The sequence below is a fragment of the Daktulosphaira vitifoliae genome, unplaced genomic scaffold (genome assembly GCF_025091365.1).
Source record: "Daktulosphaira vitifoliae isolate Bord-2020 unplaced genomic scaffold, ASM2509136v1 Scaffold_2, whole genome shotgun sequence".
Taxonomy (NCBI): domain Eukaryota; kingdom Metazoa; phylum Arthropoda; class Insecta; order Hemiptera; family Phylloxeridae; genus Daktulosphaira; species Daktulosphaira vitifoliae.
The window spans coordinates 43,322,373-43,341,972 of record NW_026099573.1 but is presented as its reverse complement, the minus strand read 5'-3'; the positions used below and the strand labels follow the sequence as shown (position 1 = coordinate 43,341,972).

The window sequence follows — 19,600 nt, the reverse complement described above, 5'->3', positions numbered from 1 at the left end:
AAGAAATATATGTCACGATTTTCATAATTAAATCTTATATCTTTATGTGGGATATATAACGAACTTAAAAAATAACCATCTAAAAATTGAAAATCAAATAAATCTGAAAATATAAATATTTTAAAAAAATGTTCAAAATTTGACTATTTAGAAGAAATTAGCTTCGATACGAAGCTCAGTAGGTATTTTAAATAAATTTCTATACTTTTTGACTACAATAATAATTAAATTGAAGTTGAGACATTATTTAGATTGATATCGGTTGGTATTTCATTGTGATTAAAATTATTGTCGTAAAACGCTTCGATGAGTATTTAAAACATTGTTTTAAAAATGTAACATACCCATCACAAATAACATGGTTTTTTATTTTAGAGGTTTATTACAGAGGATAAATTATGAGACATTTTTCTTTTTACATATCCATTACATTATATATAACTTTAATATTTGTTATAGAGAAAAGTGTAGAAAATAACGCTAAATAATGGTCATAAATACGAATTTTTTCATAATTTTTTATGTAGCTGAACCAGTGCTTAATAGCAATGAATAAAAACCTAGCAATATTATTATCTATTTTGTAATAAGATCTCTTTGGTATTATTTTATCATAGTTTAAAATAAATAGTAGATGTTGAGAAATTCACAAACTTTAAAATGCTCTGGAAATTTATCTACAAAACATTAATAAGATATTTTGCGACTCAATTTTTGCTTAAATTTCGTAAAAATAACTTTAAAAAATACTGCAAAATAGTCACTGTTTCAAAAGTAGTAAGATTTTTCAATTACTACAAAACTCCCCTTTGTAACAAAACTTGCACCAACATTTTTGCTCAGTAAAATAATTTAATTAATAATTAAAAAAAAAAATAATTGAATAACAAATTAAATTGATAGAACCAGATAATAAAAGATCTTAGGTCAGCTTTCATAATAATGACGTACAATTAAATGTAGGTAAAGAATATATAAATGTAAATGATATAGTTTTATTATTTTTACTTAATAATATTACAACAATAAATTGATCGTAATGATTTTAATCACAACATAATTAATAATCTTAATGACTATAAATAAATTATTTATAGAATACACAATAAATTAAATAGATTGTTAGTCATAGATTACTTATTTGTTTTATTTTACTACCTTTTCAGATTAATTTTTTCGTGCAATATAAATTCCGATCATTATTATTTTTAATTGTCTTGGTATTGTTAATTGTCTAGTATTATCATCTAAAAGTATAGTGTAACCTTTAAAATAATCAAAATCATACCCAACAATAGTAAAAAAATATATTATATAACTTATTTTGTTATATTTGATATTAGTTAATTTTTATATTAATTATATGGATTTAGACTTCTTCTAATCATCAATAATTATTATATTATTCCTATAATATTAAAATAGAATTAATATTTGAATAAAACAGGGAAAAAACCAAAAAAGATCCATTTTTTTCAATTTTTATTTTATGTTTTGATCAATAGCAGTATTATCAAGTAATGAAGTTAATTGGGAAAAAATTATTTTCACCTTATTAATAATAAAACGTTTATTTTTGATTTCTTATTATAGGGACAGGAATTTATAAAATTCACATTTTATTTTTCAAAAATTAATAATTTAACTTAACTTAAAAAATATTTTAAAGTAAATCTTAAATTACATAATATAAGTTAAAAAAATGTTCTAGCTAACCAATGACATGTGGTAAACTACATTCTCAATTGAATAATTGAAATAATAATAAGCTAACGAAAGTTAGAATAATCAAATTAAGAAAGCTAACATTTCTTTATTTTTTGATAAATAATTTTGATACACAATTACCATAAAGGAACAAAATACAACTATATATATACAACTACGTTGAGTTAAGTAAATATTTGGACATTATCTAGAAAATTAATTTCCCTCTCGAATTGCTATAGTCTTAGATCTTCAAGTATGATTAACACCATATGAAAAATTTTTGAAAAAGCGAATAAACCATATTGTAAAACGATAACATTTTGTCAGACAAATTATTTTTTTTTGACGATGCCTGAATATTACTTAACTCAGTTATGTTTTTACAATTTTTTAATAATTACTCTTAGAAACTACAATACTAAATGATTATACATTAATTTCATACTAAATATAATTATGTAACATAAAACTTTTAATCGGGATATAATTAAAATATAGGATGTTTCTTTAAGAATAATACAACAATTAATTTTAACAATAAAATCATTTTTATTTTTAGTTTATGTATTTTTTTGTAATTACTTTCTTAGTCTTTTTAATTGACTTCTATGTAACAACTAAGAAAATAAATTATATACAATTTAATGAAGGTAATTTATAAAAATGTAGTAGAAGTCTTATCGTAAATAAGTCACCTCTATAGATTTCTTATTTCGAAATATTAAGAGTACTCCTCCGATTTTTTTACAATAAGTTTATCAAACCTCTTACAATATTTGTTCATAAATTTAAGAAATGTTTTATTCTGATTTATAATTTTTTTGGCTTTTTAGTAACTATTATAAATTAAATTACCTACAAGACACAATAATTTTAATATGTATAATTAGTATTATATAACATTTCACGTTTTGAAAACTGAGACTTTTCGTTTTCTCAAGTATTTTCTATTAACAGTATTATTTAGTAATAAAACATAAATACATTAATATTTTAGAGTGAGAGGAAGAGATGGGAAAATGGTGATATCTTTCCTCTCCTTCTCAGACTTCGACCCTATAAACGTTTGTAGCCTTGCGCGCTCACATACATTACATACACTCTCCAAAGACTGGACGACTGTTTTGGTTTTGCCATTTATTCAGTGCCACGCGCTCTAGTCCGTCAAACGTTCTAGTAGTAATCGGTCTCTCACAATAAACAACAGTCAAACTATCAAAATATTAGCAACTTAGCCCATAAACTTAATATATTTTCAATAAATAATAACTAATTTTAAATAATTTCACAAAAATATGTCAGCTACGGTGGCAAATGGTAATGGAGTGGTTAATGATGTATCGGCTTTAAAGAAGGGTAAACCACCAGCATTGAAAAAACTTCCTTCTTGGAAAGAAGACAATGATTTTGATGCGTCTGGCAATCCCAAAACGCCAAGAACTTCAACTACGCCTGGTAATTATTAAGTTCCTAATGCTACACCAATTTTACTCTAATATTAAATATCGGATTTTGAAAAATACATTTCATTCATTTAATTGAAATTGTACATTGAAGGACATGAAAACTGTACATTTCATCACGATTTGGAATTGGATCACAAGCCACCAACTCGCGAAGCTCTTTTGCCTGACATGACTGACTCGTATAAAATGCTACTGAGTGCTTTAGGTGAGAATCCAGAACGACAAGGTTTACTGAAGACTCCAGAAAGAGCTGCAAAAGCAATGTTATTTTTTACCAAAGGCTACGATCAAACTCTTTCAGGTACTCCAAAACTACTTTTATATAAATTTTCAAACTTTATTTTGGATTCTATTTATTTAAATACGCAAATTAACACACTTTAGCGTGTACGAAAACAAAAATTATTTTTATTAATACTCATAATATTCCTGGATACCCATTACACAACTTGAAATAATAATAATATAATTTATGAAGTATTCTAGTTAAACGGCTTTGTCTATTACAAATACAAGCCAAACAATCTTGGCACTGTTTGTTTACAATCTTTACATGCTATAGTAGTCACCATAGTGGTTTGCCGTGGTATCAAGGGCTTTAGCTAATATCTAAGTGATATCATCGAAAAGTCACTTGACCCCTGGCCGTATTTAACACATTTTCCGTTGAATAAGTACGAAACATAATACTACAATAATGTCTAGTCTATAACAAAATCTAATAGAGTCATATTAATACTACTATTTATACGACCTTGATAGCATACCAGCTATCATCAAAAAGCATTTCTCATTTGATCTTATTACACAAGCACCTGTGATTTTAAAAGCGTTTCCAGTAATTGAATTTACTCGTCTTAGATAAACGTCCGGATCCACAGTGTGTCAGCAAAAAGGTTTCCACTGATGAATAATACATAAACCAGCGGCGTTTTTATTTTCTCAGTTAAACATTTACCGTTTATCACGTATGAGATGTGAATAGATCTATCTGCAAGAAGATTACTATTGAAAACGTGGTTTTTAAGTGCAATACCGTGTAATTCGGTAATCCGACTGACGTGGTCAAGTGAGAGTATATGAGTAAGGTACAAGGCCATATATTATTATAAGCTCACACGTTGTTATTATGACATTATTACCATCAAAATGATGTGTGACATCGCAAATTACTTTTATTATAGATTGGCAAGTGTTAAGTTGACCAGACAGTAATTTTCATTAACCTTAAGGTGATAATTAAGCATTAATTAATTACCAATCAGCTCTATAAATTTTAAACTGAAATAGAATTCAATATAAAAATTGTTAATTAGTTTTGTTTCTCCAAAAAATATTAAAAGGCTTAAAATGGAATTTAATTCGACCAAAACGTTAAATGCTATGATACAATAGTTAAATGCTAAACAATGTAGCTTATTATTGTCCTCCTTGTTTTTTCTTTGATTACTTCATAAGTGAAAGGTTAAATCGATCAGTCATACTACGGTTAAATCATCACATAACTCAAACAGGCAACTTTATACACAAATGAAATTTTCACATAGAAATATGGCAAAAATTTGAGTATATGTACATTGACACAAATAAAAATAAAAATTAACTTTGACTTTATAAATAAAAAATATCAAAATGTTTACTATGATACAACAAATATACATATTTTTAGTTATTTCAACTAAAAAAATGAAATAAGTAAAATTCGACATTATAATGAAGGACAGGGTTTAGTTTTATGTACTTAACAACTGCATATGATAATCATAATTGAATTATACTTGATATAGCTATTGACTAAGATACTCTTTGAAAGTAAATAAATTAGGTGCAACTTGATTAAACTCACATTCAATAGAAATGCTTATTCTATTGAAATTACATTGTAAGATGATTTCACGCCTAAAACTAATTTAATAATTAATATTCTGTTCGCCTTTGTGTATATTTTACAAAAAGAAAATAAAACATTTTCAAGAAGATTGAATATTTTCGTTTACTTTCATCAAATATTTCTACAATTAGGATAATATAATTGTGTTACCTTCTTAATAATAAGTATAAATAATTATCACTTTTCACAAATTATAACAAATACTATATTCAAGAAAATGTTTATTTGAGATTCACTTTTAGTTCTTCATCAAAAATACTTATTTCAATTGTTATTAGTTTTTTTTTTTAGCTACAAATAATTACTTATGGAATACAATGTAGTTCATTAAGAATAAAATCTCCCATCTATTATTTGAAAAAATAATTTTTTCATAAAAATATTTACTGAGTGATCCGTGAATCATAAACCATCTAATTACTCATAAAATAATATTTATTTTTTATTTTTTAATTGCACAAAATCCATTCTCTTAATACTGTGTATTTATTTTGGTTCATCCCTTATGCGTTATAAAANTTTTTTTTTTAGCTACAAATAATTACTTATGGAATACAATGTAGTTCATTAAGAATAAAATCTCCCATCTATTATTTGAAAAATAATTATTTAATATAAAGTTATTAGTAATNCATAAACCATCTAATTACTCATAAAATAATATTTATTTTTTATTTTTTAATTGCACAAAATCCATTCTCTTAATACTGTGTATTTATTTTGGTTCATCCCTTATGCGTTATAAAAGTATCAATTGTTTTTTTAATAAAAACATACATATTTAACTACCTTAGAACTTAAAAAATAATTTAATTATGAAAATGACTCAATAACAACTTTAGACAAGTATTTTAGNCCATCTATTATTTGAAAAATAATTATTTAATATAAAGTTATTAGTAATTTAAAGTAATTAATAACTAGAGGTAAAGAGTAGGTGCTGCTATTTTTATCTCTAAACATTTCTTGGTCTCATTCTTCCACGTGCCAATGTATAGAAATGTTAATAACTTCTGAAATACTGGTCTAAAGTTGTTATTGAGTCATTTTCATAATTAAATTATTTTTTAAGTTCTAAGGTAGTTAAATATGTATGTTTTTATTAAAAAAACAATTGATACTTTTATAACGCATAAGGGATGAACCAAAATAAATACACAGTATTAAGAGAATGGATTTTGTGCAATTAAAAAATAAAAAATAAATATTATTTTATGAGTAATTAGATGGTTTATGATTCACGGATCACTCAGTAAATATTTTTATGAAAAAATTATTTTTTCAAATAATAGATGGGAGATTTTATTCTTAATGAACTACATTGTATTCCATAAGTAATTATTTGTAGCTAAAAAAAAAAAGGTAGTTAAATATGTATGTTTTTATTAAAAAAAACAGTTGATACTTCTATAATGCATAAGGGATGACCTAAAGAGTACTTAATTATGGATACGTCAAAAATTAAATTTAGCTGAAAAATACAAAAATCAAATTATTAAAATGGTTATTATTTTACGAATAGTCAAGTGGTTCATGATTCACGGATTATTTTGTAGATTAAAATTTTATTAACTTATATAAACCATTGTAAATATTAAGTTTATTATAAGAAAAAATTATACTTTCAGGGTAAATTTGTAGTCAAATATGAATATAATATTATTTGTTACTATGAAATAGAGAATGGTTTAAATAAAATTCTGACTGATCAATAACCAGAATTGTATCCCTACATTTTGAATTTTTATAATTTTTAATTAAGGCGAGCGAGTTGCACAACATAGAATAATTATTATCTGTCCATTGTGGTAAATATAAAGTAATCACTAAATTGCTTCTTACCTTTTCTAAATTTTTATATGATAATTTCTCAAAAACGAATAATACAAAACTTGTTTCTGATCTGTCAACATTTTATTTAGACCATTCTACATTTAATAAAAATACATAATAATCGGGTCACATTTAACTAACGAAAGTTATCCCTAAAATCGACCTTTAGAAATAATTTTTTATAAAAATAAATTTGATATAATAATGGTTTATAAAGATTATTTTAATTTTACTCTATTCATTTATATAAAATATTTAACGAAAAATTGCGGGTACCTATTATTACCTATTATTAAGTAATAATCATTCTGTATATAAAACAAAACAAAAAATAGGTTAATTAAAGCCAACGCAATAAATTCTAACAAAGCAATCAATGTCATCTTGAAAAAAGATTCTTCCTTTAGAAACTTATTCTTATGAAAAATTTTCTATAATTAATTAATTTATTAGTTAATTATCTATAGATTAAAATAGATGTCAATATTTTTTTACCTACTATACTGTCATGCTCAGTTTGAAAATATACAAATGATATTGTTTTATTATTTTAACTATGTCATTTTAAGTATGATTTTCAAAACGATTTAAAACAAGGAAATTTTTTTTCTAATACTGTTTTCTGTGTAATACTGAGATAAAAGGCTTAATTTTGTATAATTTCTTTTTTTTTGTGTTACTTAATATATCTATTCAAGTGATATACAACGTATCTCAAGAATAACAGTAACTTGCAGTTTGAGTTAGGTTATTAAACTACTTTTTCACAAAGAAATCGACTTAGAAGTTCCGGATACAAATATTATAGAAATATTTTATACTTTATACTTTCTAAAGTTTGCAACTTGTACATTTTTCCGATTATAATTCCATATAAAAATATGTCTATATTTGCTTCATGGAAAACTTAAAAAATAGTGTTGACACGTTTTTGCACGGACATTTTTTATTGTTTTATTTTATTTTACATTTATACTTAATGTTAGTCAAATAAATTCATTACACAAATTATAATTTAAAAAAACTATCAAAAATTAGTTCATAATTATTTTAATATTTCGAATAGAATTAATTTTTTTTATATTAACTCAATTGGTTTAACATAAAAAGAAAGATACTTCGAATATTCACATTTTGTAGTGATAGTTAATTTTCCCAATTTTAGAATTGTATTCACCCTAATCTAATTAATATGTATCATTCATGCATTAATTTTGCATAATCCATAATAAATATTTGTGAACTATCAAACATAAAATGTAAATATTGATAGTACTAATTGGTATTAATTAGCAAATAGTTAAGTATACTTTTTAACATTCTTAATGTATTGCTTTCATTGAAAATCACATAAACGGTCCATAAATCGACCCAATAATACTGATAAACCTAACCGTCTACGCTTTGTTACCGTGACAACGGCAAATTGAAAATTGCCATCATTTCAACAACAGTGGAACAGAAAAGCTTTTAAATCACTATAAGTTGGGGTATTATCATTATTATAAAAAAAATGTTCTTTCCACATTACATTCTACCCACTTCTATTCCTTTTAAAATATTGTCTAAACGATCAAGTATTTTGATTATTTTAAAATAACTAAACAAACATTTTTTTATTTTTGAATTTATTATTCTTTTTATCTTTGATACGGTTTTCTTAAGTTTTACGAAAATTTTAACTACGTACAAAATGATCCGATCAAATCAATACTAAAAATATTTGATATTTAATATCTAATAGATTAAACCGATACATCAAGCTTGTATTCAAAATTTAAAGATTATATTAATGTTTTTTTTCTTCATTATTTTACTTTACAATAGGACGAGAACAGCATTGTTAGCAATATAAATGATCTCAAAGAAGCCAATTACTGAGGGACTCCATCAAAAGAAAACTCTGCTAGTGACACATGACAAGAGTTTCGCAAATTTAACATTTGTCCTAATCTATTATAAGTGGCATACATAATAAAATAAATAATCAAGAAAAATAACACAATTATTACATTAATATATTCACAAATTTCAATTTTCAAACAACTACTTGTTGAGTTCACATGTATTTAATCATAAAATTGTTTAAATACAATATTATTTTTCTGTATTTGTTTTATATTTCACACATCGATTAAAATAACGCTAAAAAGTCTTTATAATTTATGTAAACTTTACTGCATTCTTATTTAAATCGAAAATATTGATTCGATTATTATAGCTGTCATTTTCAGATATTCCCTTGTACTACTAATCGTTCACAATAAAAAAATATGCTCTTTATAATAATTTGAATTTTTTAATAAAAGATAAATTTCTAAAGAAATTGTGATAAAATATATAGTAAATTTTTTTAATTTTTTAGATGTACTGAACGATGCTGTATTTGATGAAGATCACGATGAAATGGTAGTCGTCAAAGATATTGAAATGTTTAGTATGTGCGAACATCATCTTGTGCCATTTTATGGTAAAGTTTCAATAGGATATTTACCAAAAAACAAAATTTTAGGTTTAAGTAAATTGGCTAGAATTGTGGAAATGTTTAGCAGAAGACTACAAGGTATACTAATTTTGAATACTCTAACAATGCATGGAATTAAAAATTCATATTAATTTAATAAATTATTATCACATCGTTATTTATATTCAAAATTTATGTTGTATAGTTTTGATACGAACACGATAAATAGTGACGTAGCAGTTTGATGAACTCAAATTTTAAGTATTAAACCAAACTTAAACCAAGTCTCATAAAACACATTTCTTATTTTATCTATGTAATTCAAATGTCGATCTAGTTTTATCATTTTGTATTAAAAAATATTTTTAAATCGAACTGCACATGAGAATTATCATTACTCTATTCGTTATATAACTGATATTTAATCAAAATCTTTTATTGAGAGATTTATATTAAAATAAGATATTTTTATTTTAAACAAAAACAGTAATTAATATAAAGCTTCAAATACATTTTTTAACAGTTCAAGAACGTCTAACTAAACAAATCGCTGTTGCTGTAACTCAAGCTATTCAACCAACCGGCGTTGCTGTAGTTATCGAAGGAGTGTAAGTGTTTTCAATTTTGAATTATTTTTGAATCAAAGTTTCTTAACGAAGGTTTGGATGGGTAGTAAATGAAAAAATACGGCTGCGCATTGGCCAAAGACTGCTAGCTAAATTTTATTTTATTGAGTTAAATGTAAACAGAAAATAAATCAGTTTACACTTAATCACAAAATCAATTATTTTATTAAAATATAAATCACCAAACCAATCATGCCTCCCAAATGGCAAGCGATTGAAAAGTTAAAAGACAAGTAAAAAGACTTAAAAAAATTTAACTTCGAATATTGAAAATGAATACAATACAGATTTAGCAAAGTAAAAACAATAAAAGCGTCTGCACAATACAGAAAAGAGTATAGGAAGCGTAAAAAGTTTTTTAACTGTACAGTTGATGTTCAATTCAACGAAGAATTTAATGAATGTAAAAATTATTCTATAAATTCCACCACTCAAAACAACATAGGAAAGGTATAGATTATTCTATAAGTAATCAAACAACTGAAGAGATATTAACCATATCCAATGAATATCAAACGCCACAATATTCAATATACGATCATTGTGATTTGAAATTTATATACATGTTTTGAGCATTTTTAGAATAGTTTTAGATATTCTCGTGGTGTAAAACTCAACCGACATATAGATGATGACCATTGCTTTTATGTTCACATAAAAATGAAATTGTTTCACAAGTTATATTCATGATCTTATTAATAAAAAAAATATAAAAGAATTGTTAACATATTAGATAAATAAACATTCATTCAATATCGATTTAAAATGTATATTGATATTTTAATAATTAGAATGTTGACTGGTCGATAAGCAGGTTTGTTACATTATTTCTAGAGAAATTATGATTTATTATTAAAATAAAAGCTAGATGATGTTTATGAACTTTCTTTTTTTTACCATAACGCACAGATGAGATTCTTCTATGTTGCGCACCCCGCTCGCTTATAGCTAAGAACTATATTATTATTTTTTATAGTTGATTTTAATTAAATATTGCTTTGTTAATTGTTTTTAGCTCAGCCATCCAAACAACGGTTAAGAAGCTTTGCTTCCCTCGTGCGTCAAAAATCAGACCCACCCATTTTATATTTATATGATGTTTGTAAAAAATTACTAAATTTAATTTAGGCACATGTGCATGGTTATGAGAGGAGTACAGAAGATTAACAGCAAAACCGTAACATCGACCATGTTAGGTGTGTTCAGAGATGACCCGAAGACCCGTGAAGAGTTTCTCAATCTAGTGCAGTCTAATTGAAACAACTATTACAATCGGAACATATAATATTCAAAATCTACACGAATAAACAAAATTATACACTCGATATGACGTGCACGTTATTATGTTGCACTTAAAATTTTCCTTTAAATATTTAACTCACTTTATAAACGATATGTGGTGTTTCTAACTGATATAAAATTTACTGCGAGTTCCTTATAATTCTAAATCAATTTTATGTAATCGCTGAGTTTGTCTTTTTCTAACGTTAGACCCCTGGCATGCGTTGGTTTTTTTATATATTTTGCATTGTTATAGAGTATAATTTTCATAATTTGTGTTGGTATGAATTAAGGCTTGTTAAAATTTTGGATTAAATCACTCATTGCAAACATTCCATTGATGCAATAAAACAAAAAGAAGTTATCGAAAAACTATGCTATACTCTCCTCAAGTTCTTATTTTTATACATTTACTTTCTAAACATATATTTTCTTTTTAATGAAAGTTAAAACAGCTTTTAAGAGTCTAAATACCTAACTGTTTATTTTGCGCAAATCCATAGCAGTATAAAATGTTTTTAATTTCGAATTAACTACTTGTTTTGTGCACGGTATGGTTGTACTAAGCATTTAATATATAATAAAGACTTTATTATTAATATATTTGTTAAAATAATTCATGTTATTAAATAAATATATGATATATTTATCGTACGTTAATAAATATGTTGAAATTTAAGTCCTACTTTTATTTTTTGTGTGAATTCTAAATAAGAAATATAAATATTATTAATTGTTTTAGCTTCTTAATACATATATATAAATATATGGCAGAAAAAGTCCATAAAATTAATCATATTCGAAAAAATAAATTAATGCCATTATGAATAGGTCCATATAAAGTAGTTGAAGTGACAGAGTACAACATTACTGTATCAAAAATATATAAAACAATATATGATAATGATATTAAGTTTTTTAATGAATAACAATATCAAATATTTGTGTATATTTCTCAGTATAATAGTTTAATTTAATTTACTTTGTGTGTTGATAATATTTTTATTTTTGAATAGCGATAGTATTACTAATAAGAATGGCTCAGCTGGTCAAACTTGAATCAGCTTATAAATGAATAGAAATTCGATACTCGTCTGGAATAAATTACGAAAAAACCATCGAGGGTCATTAATAATAATTGGCATAATAGGCCAGTCAACGAAGGAGTAATTTTGGTGAATGGTGGAAAAAATTCCCAACCAAATTGTTTTTTTTTTTTAAAGTTGAATTAAGATATGTTTAATGACATAATAAAAGTCCTCATCAATTGGACTGGAGTTTTTTTTGTACAGCCTCGCAAAAGTTCAAAAATATGAGCTTTTTTCATTTTCTCAAAAAATATTTAACTTACAAAAAAAATTTCGTACAAAAGTTATTTAAAAGACAATTTTAAACAAAAAAGGTATTGTATAGTTTTTCATTTAAACAAATATTTTTCGAGTTACATTACATTTAATATGAGTACTAAAATTTATTTTCCAATTTTTTTCATTTTACGGTTACTTTTTATCATGTTGTAATTACATTAGACACAATGTTATAAATGCATGTGTGTGTATGTGTAAATTTATTTATTTATAGTATCTTTAAAGTGTAGTGTATAATAAGATACAACCGATAGAGTAGGTAATTGATTTGACGCTATATTGTTTAAACCCAACTAAACGCTAAATTATACATTCCCAAACAACAATTATATTATGTCAATTGCCACCGGAATTTCTGCTAAACTTTTTCTTTTTCTTTTTCTTTGCCTTAATCCCAACTACTTGGGGACGGTCACCCTCATCCTAAACTTCCACTTGACACGATCTCCCATATCTTCTACGCTCACATCAGCTGTCCTCATATCGCATTCAATAACATCCCTCAATCTCTTTTTTGGTCTTCCTCTACCTCTTCTTTCTTCAATATTTATTTCTATAACTGTTCTTACAGCTTCCGATTCTTTTCTTCTCATAACATGACAAATTATCTAAGTCTATTTTCTATCAGCTTATCCACGATTGCCGCTACACTTATACTACCTCTTATATGCTCGTTCCTTATTCTATCTTTTTTAGTCGCTCCACTAATCCATCTAAGCATTCTCATCTCTGCTACACTCATTCTCTGCTCTACTTTCTGATCAACCGCCCTCAACACTCTGAACCATACATCATAGCTGGTTTCACTACATTGTTGTAGAATTTACCTTTTAGCCTCATTGGAATTCTTTTATGGTATAAGACACCAGACGCTTCTCTCTACTTCAACTACCCGCACCTAATCCTGTGTCTTACATTCTCGTTAATACCACTGATCTTTTGCACTACTGATCCTAAATACTTAAAACTTTCTACCTTCCCATTCACACTCTCGTCTATTGTCACTGATCTCCTCATTTCATATACCTCATGTTTTCTTTTGTCAACCCAGCCAGAAGATTTGGTAATGATAAAATTAATTGTCATAAAGTGTCTAAAATTGGTCTTGTTCTAGTAAACTCAATGGTGGATAATAACTTTCATGATATAAATCTTAAAAGGTCAAATAAAGTTATAACTGTATCTTCAATAACTTCTATTGTTAAAATGAATAATGAAATAATTAAAGTAAACCCATTGCTACTATTTCAACTGATCGTTATTAAAAAAAAAACCAGCAGTGTCCCGGCACAGTGTGTATAATTGGGTGCAGTATAGATGATATGTGACTGTGATTAAAATCATTATCAAAAAACAACGCCTTGATGCAAATCTGTAGATAGTGTTTAATTTTAAAATTTTAATAGATTATTACAAAAGCTACATGATTTCCTATTTCCTTATTTATATTCTAAATATAAGTTATATGCATTACTAGTGCAAAGTATGTAATCGATGGAAGATTTCTCCACTATAAAGTTATTTGACAAATGTATCAAACAAAATTTTTCTTATTTATTATCCCATTCTAAATTTTGATAGAATAGCCCTGTTCTTCGGCAGGCACAATTTTTACTAACGCCAGCACCTGACTAAAGGCCAATACGTTTTATGATAACTATCTTTATCATTACCAGAAATTCCGGTGGCTATTGACATAATATAATTGTTGTTTGGGAATGTACAATTTAGCGTTTAGTTGGGTTTAATCGATTGTATCTTATTATACACTACACTTTAAAGATACTATAAATAAATAAATTTACACATACACACACATGCATTTATAACATTGTGTCTAATGTAATTACAACATGATAAAAAGTAACCGTAAAATGAAAAAAATTGGAAAATAAATTTTAGTACTCATATTAAATGTAATGTAACTCGAAAAATATTTGTTTAAATGAAAAAATATACAATACCTTTTTTGTTTAAAATTGTCTTTTAAATAACTTTTGTACGAAATTTTTTTTGTAAGTTAAATATTTTTTGAGAAAATGAAAAAAGCTCATATTTTTGAACTTTTGCGAGGCTGTACAAAAAAAAACTCCAGTCCAATTGATGAGGACTTTTATTATGTCATTATACATATCTTAATTCAACTTTAAAAAAAAAATTAATTTGGTTGAGAATTTTTTCCGCCATTCGACAAAATTACTCCTTCGTTGACTGGCCTATAATGTAACTTATGTAAACCAACGAAATATAATAACATAGTAAAAATTATTTTAATGTATTAACCATATGTAAAAATATTATAAGGGAAATTAGTGTATGTTATTGTAATAATATTAACATTACAGTATTTATTTACTGAAGGAAATAGAATATAGAATTGATCATTATTGTAAGACCATAGGTAACAATCCTAATAATACAGATAGACGCAAGAAACGTGGAGTAGTAAATTTTATATGGTACGCTAACTGAAGTAGATGGCGAAAGGTATGATTCGCGCGTTACTGCTTTAGNACCGCAAGAACAAGAGTAATTCTGCTCATCACTACTGAAAACCATAGTAGAATGTTAATTATTATTCGAGAACAGTTAAATATAATAAAACCTTATTTAAAAAATACACCCAAACCTTTACGTTGAATCCGATACATACAGTTAATTAATGGAAGAGTGACGGTTGTAAGAAATCGGATTAATTAAATTGGATTAAAGCTAAATTTAGAACGATATTTAAAGTAAACCTGATAAATTAATTCCAAAATTTTCCAAATATTTATTTCTAAATATTTGCAGATTTAGGTAAGTAAAGATAATAACTGAAAGTGATTTTAATTACTGTCATAAGAATCGCTTCGATGCAAAACTGTAGATGGTATTTACAAAAGCAACATCAACTCCAAAGCTAATATTAACAAAAAATAATCAAAAAGATATAGGTTAAAATTAAATTCAATAGCACAATAATAAACGAAATCATAGGTGAAACTAGGCACGGAATATACTTCTGAATATTTCAATTGTAGCATTTATTTAAACACCAAGAGTTACACAGAAATGATTACTAAGACTTTATTTAATTGATTTATTACAATAAAATATTAAAAAAATAGTGATTTTAACGAAATGTTGAGTTTTCCACATAAATTTACTGTTAATATTAATCATTTAAATTCCTTATCACATAATATTCTAAAAAATACACTTTTTTATTCCTCATAAAATTTTCTATTTAATGATATAAATTCTAAACTTGCATGATGAGCTAACATTCACGGTGAAGTTTTTTTTATTTCAACATTTATTTAAAAGACGCAGTATTTCCAGAACATTTCCAAAAGTTCTATTGGAAAAGGTCTAAGTTTGATACGCATATTTCAAGTTTTGAACTTGCCTTGTAAAAAGGAGAAATTTTTCGATTTAAAAAAAAATTATGTCGAATGAAAGGAGTATACATAATGTATTTAGAAACAGAAATTTGTGTTGATATATACATTTTTCAAAAATTTATAGCATTTTAAAGTTGAAAATCGAAAATTTTAACACAAAAATAGCATTTTTTTCATTGCGAAAGAGGGAAAATTTTTTAATTTTTAAGGGCAATGTCGTCAACTAGATACGATTTGTAATCTTTTGACGTATCTCTGAAAAAAATTGGTCCAGTAAGAGCTGAGAAAAAGTGGCAACCGACAAAAAAAAACGCATCATAGTAAAATTAATACCTCAGCTTCGTATCGAAGCTAATATTGTTTAAATATATAAAATCGATTATGTTTGTATGTATTCAACCAGCCAAACCCAATCTTTGAGTGAATTTCCTGTGTGGTCAATACCAATAAAAATCCTCTTGCAAAGATAGCAAAACCATTTGTGGTTTCTATACTACTCGAAGTATTTATTGACATGACTCATAGTTAGTATAAGCTTAGATAACTATTGATACGAGTGGCGTTATTGATACTTAAAGTATAATAATTAATCACAATAATTTCTATTTCAAACAATTATTATATTATATAATTTATTCAATAAACACATAGTAACTCAAACATTCTCGTGCTTATATAATCCATCCTGAATAATTAATTGATATATTTCATATTGAGTTACTTTAGATGTGAAATATAAAATTAATCTGATTACTCACTAGTGTTAATAATTAAATGTATATTATGTATTTATTGTATTATTATTATGTATATTTAAATAAGTCTGTAAAATAAAAATATTTATTCACAATTAGCAGGATATTTGATACAACGCTAGATAAATAAATTTTGTTATAAATTCAATGACAATTAAATTAATAAATATCTCATTAAGAAAATAAATATTCTACTATATTTTCAATTTGTAAAAACAATTGATTATTTTCCGCAAAATCGATAAATGACTTAACAACATTAAAATCTGAATATGAAAATAACTTTTTTACAGTACGAATAAATAATCTAGTAATATCCAAACTATAAAACTTAACAGTTTCTAGCTCTGTTTCGTTGTGAACTGGTCTATATTTTTCTACTTTTTTAGAAGGAATTTCTTTGCCGTTTAATTCCATTTCTTCTAACGCATTGCACCCTAAATCCAAACATAAAGTATTTAGATATGATTTGAGTAGGTTATCATCAATGTCACGCTGATTGGCAATTGTATTTTTTACCTTATTAACATAATCATGGTCTTTTAAATCAAAGAATGTCACAAAGTCACTAATTATTACTAACCAACAATCAATTAAATCTTTCTTTGTAGATTCATTTTCTTGTTTTTTTACGTATAAGAAATGTTTCCATGTTAACCTTAACATTATGACTTTAAAAAAGCTAAAAACTGAATCGTAGTAAATTTTAATATTTCTCAATTGGTTATTCTTCCAATCGATATTATGTGCATTTTCGTATTTTTCCTGCAATTTCTGTATAAAACTGTCATTAGTTACATCCCAATTAACTTGTACATTGAACGAGGTCATTAGGATATTTGTTTTAAAAGCGTTATCTCCGATATTATGAATTAGAATATTATTTACAGTAAACTTTTCGTAGTCTGTTATAGATAAATCAATATTTTTAAAAATAAATTTGTTCATGATTCTGATTTCTTTTTTCATGCAATTAATTATATCTTTTAATGGTTGATTTTCTAATTGTTTTAATTCATTTTCGTGTACATAAAATTGATTTTTTTCTTCATTGCATTTCATAGCTGATGCTTCAGATTTTAATTCATCTATAACATAATCATGAGTATCTTTAAGATATTCAACTGAGCATCTCATTGAATTTGATTGTAATAATTTATGAACATGACAGCAAACCATACCTAAATAAATGTTTAATAACCACAAAGAACCTATTTCAACACCTTTGAATCCATATAATGTACTCATCATTTTTTTCAAAACTCCAAGATATCTCGAGTTTGAGTGAAATACATCTTTTAATTCTAAATCCGGATGATATATTCCTAATCTAGCTATTTTCATGTAATTTGAAGCATGATATAAATATGAACATTTTAAAAGCTGAACATTTTTTATTGACTTTACTTGATTATCCTTATATCCAGTGTCAAGTGTATTACTACGGTTCACTTGTAATAAAAGAAACACCACAGCTACTTTTTTAATACTCCTTAAATTATTATTTTGAATTAACATCTTAATAAAACAATCAATCATAGGTTTTGTATTCTTAATTATATGGCACTATAAAAAAGAAGTGTAAATTATTGCAAACTACAAATTTTTAGTTTTACACTATTTTATATATGTTATTTACTGTTTATAAATTCAGATATAGAATCTATAATTTATTTCTGTATATTTTAAAAAATGATAGTCTGACTAAAACTGTTAACATTTATTAAATGAAATATTGTTAAAATTTTTTAAATAATGAGCGTTCTAAAAGAGGTGAAAGATAAATTTGCCTATGACAAAAATAATTATGTGGAGGAGATCGTAAATGCCATTTTTTAAATATCTCTAGGATAAATATGTAACTCGTTACTGTGTAATCTAATTATAATAATAATGTTAAAAATTTTTATATTATTATGTTATTTTAAAAAATTAATTTTTACAAAAATTGTTATTTTGAAAAAAAGATGTTTTCTTAATATTTACTCTAAAGTTATTTTTATTCATATTACTTATGATCTACATAATAAACATATTATTCAAATTTTATATTCTATGTAAATGTTCTTTAAATTAATTTTTAAACAATACTATATACGCAAATTAAATTAATATAAAATTAGTACACCGCATAAAAAAGAAGATGATAATATAGATTTAAAATAATGTCATAATTTAAAATTCAATTAAATTAAAAATGTATTTTCGTAAATTTATTTATGTTTAGTATTTTTGATTATAGAGTATTAAAACAGTTCATTTTAGTAAATGAAAAATTTTTACTTCAGAATTTTTTAAAATACTACAGAAATATAATATTATTCAATAAATGTATTATAATTAAATTACATGATAACGGTTTAAACATTTTATAATAATGATATTTAAAAATGGTAGCACAGTATGGACGTGGCATAGATGGGACATGTTTAGATGATATCTGACAGTGATTAAAATCACTATCATAAAAACGCTTCAATGCAAATTTATAGATAGTGTTTAATTCTAAAAAACCCAGCACAGGGGGGTCGCGGCACAGTGGTGACGTGTTATAGATGGATCAAGTATAATGATATCTGACAGTGATTAAAATCACTATAAAAAAAAAACGCTTCGATGCAAATCTTTAGATACTGTTTAATTTTAAAAAATTGGTGGACTATTCCAAAAGCTACATTATCTGCTAGTTCATTATTAATATCCTAATTAAGATAAAGTATGTAGAATGAAAAAGGGATTATTAAAAAATATTATTTCTCATAAAAAAATAATGTTGATCCATACACTTTTCAATATGTCATAGCATTATAAAGTTAAAAAT

The 19,600-nt window shown here is 25.1% G+C and overlaps 2 protein-coding genes across 3 annotated transcripts in view; one reads left to right on the top strand and one right to left on the bottom strand.

The window, feature by feature from the left end:
• The first annotated feature begins 2,800 nt into the window (after positions 1 to 2,800).
• LOC126897979 (GTP cyclohydrolase 1) lies at positions 2,801 to 11,950 on the top strand. Its single transcript, XM_050671929.1, has 5 exons — positions 2,801 to 3,165; positions 3,268 to 3,477; positions 9,266 to 9,463; positions 9,888 to 9,972; positions 11,119 to 11,950. The coding sequence occupies exons 1-5, from the start codon at positions 3,006 to 3,008 to the stop codon at positions 11,246 to 11,248; spliced, it is 783 nt and encodes a 260-aa protein (XP_050527886.1). The 5' UTR covers positions 2,801 to 3,005; the 3' UTR covers positions 11,249 to 11,950.
• Positions 11,951 to 16,836: 4,886 nt separating this feature from the next.
• LOC126899911 (uncharacterized) overlaps positions 16,837 to 19,600 on the bottom strand; it is an 8,039-nt gene continuing 5,275 nt past the window's right edge. The window contains exons 1-2 of one of the 2 annotated variants that reach the window (XM_050675176.1): positions 17,299 to 18,485; positions 16,837 to 17,216 (exon numbers count right to left, since the gene is read on the bottom strand). In XM_050675176.1, coding sequence (XP_050531133.1) covers positions 17,202 to 17,216; positions 17,299 to 18,318 — 1,035 coding nt within the window. In that variant the 5' untranslated portion in view covers positions 18,319 to 18,485 and the 3' untranslated portion in view covers positions 16,837 to 17,201. Of the gene's footprint in view, positions 18,486 to 19,600 lie in introns of those variants that run through there. The other variant, XM_050675175.1, reaches the window with a different exon arrangement.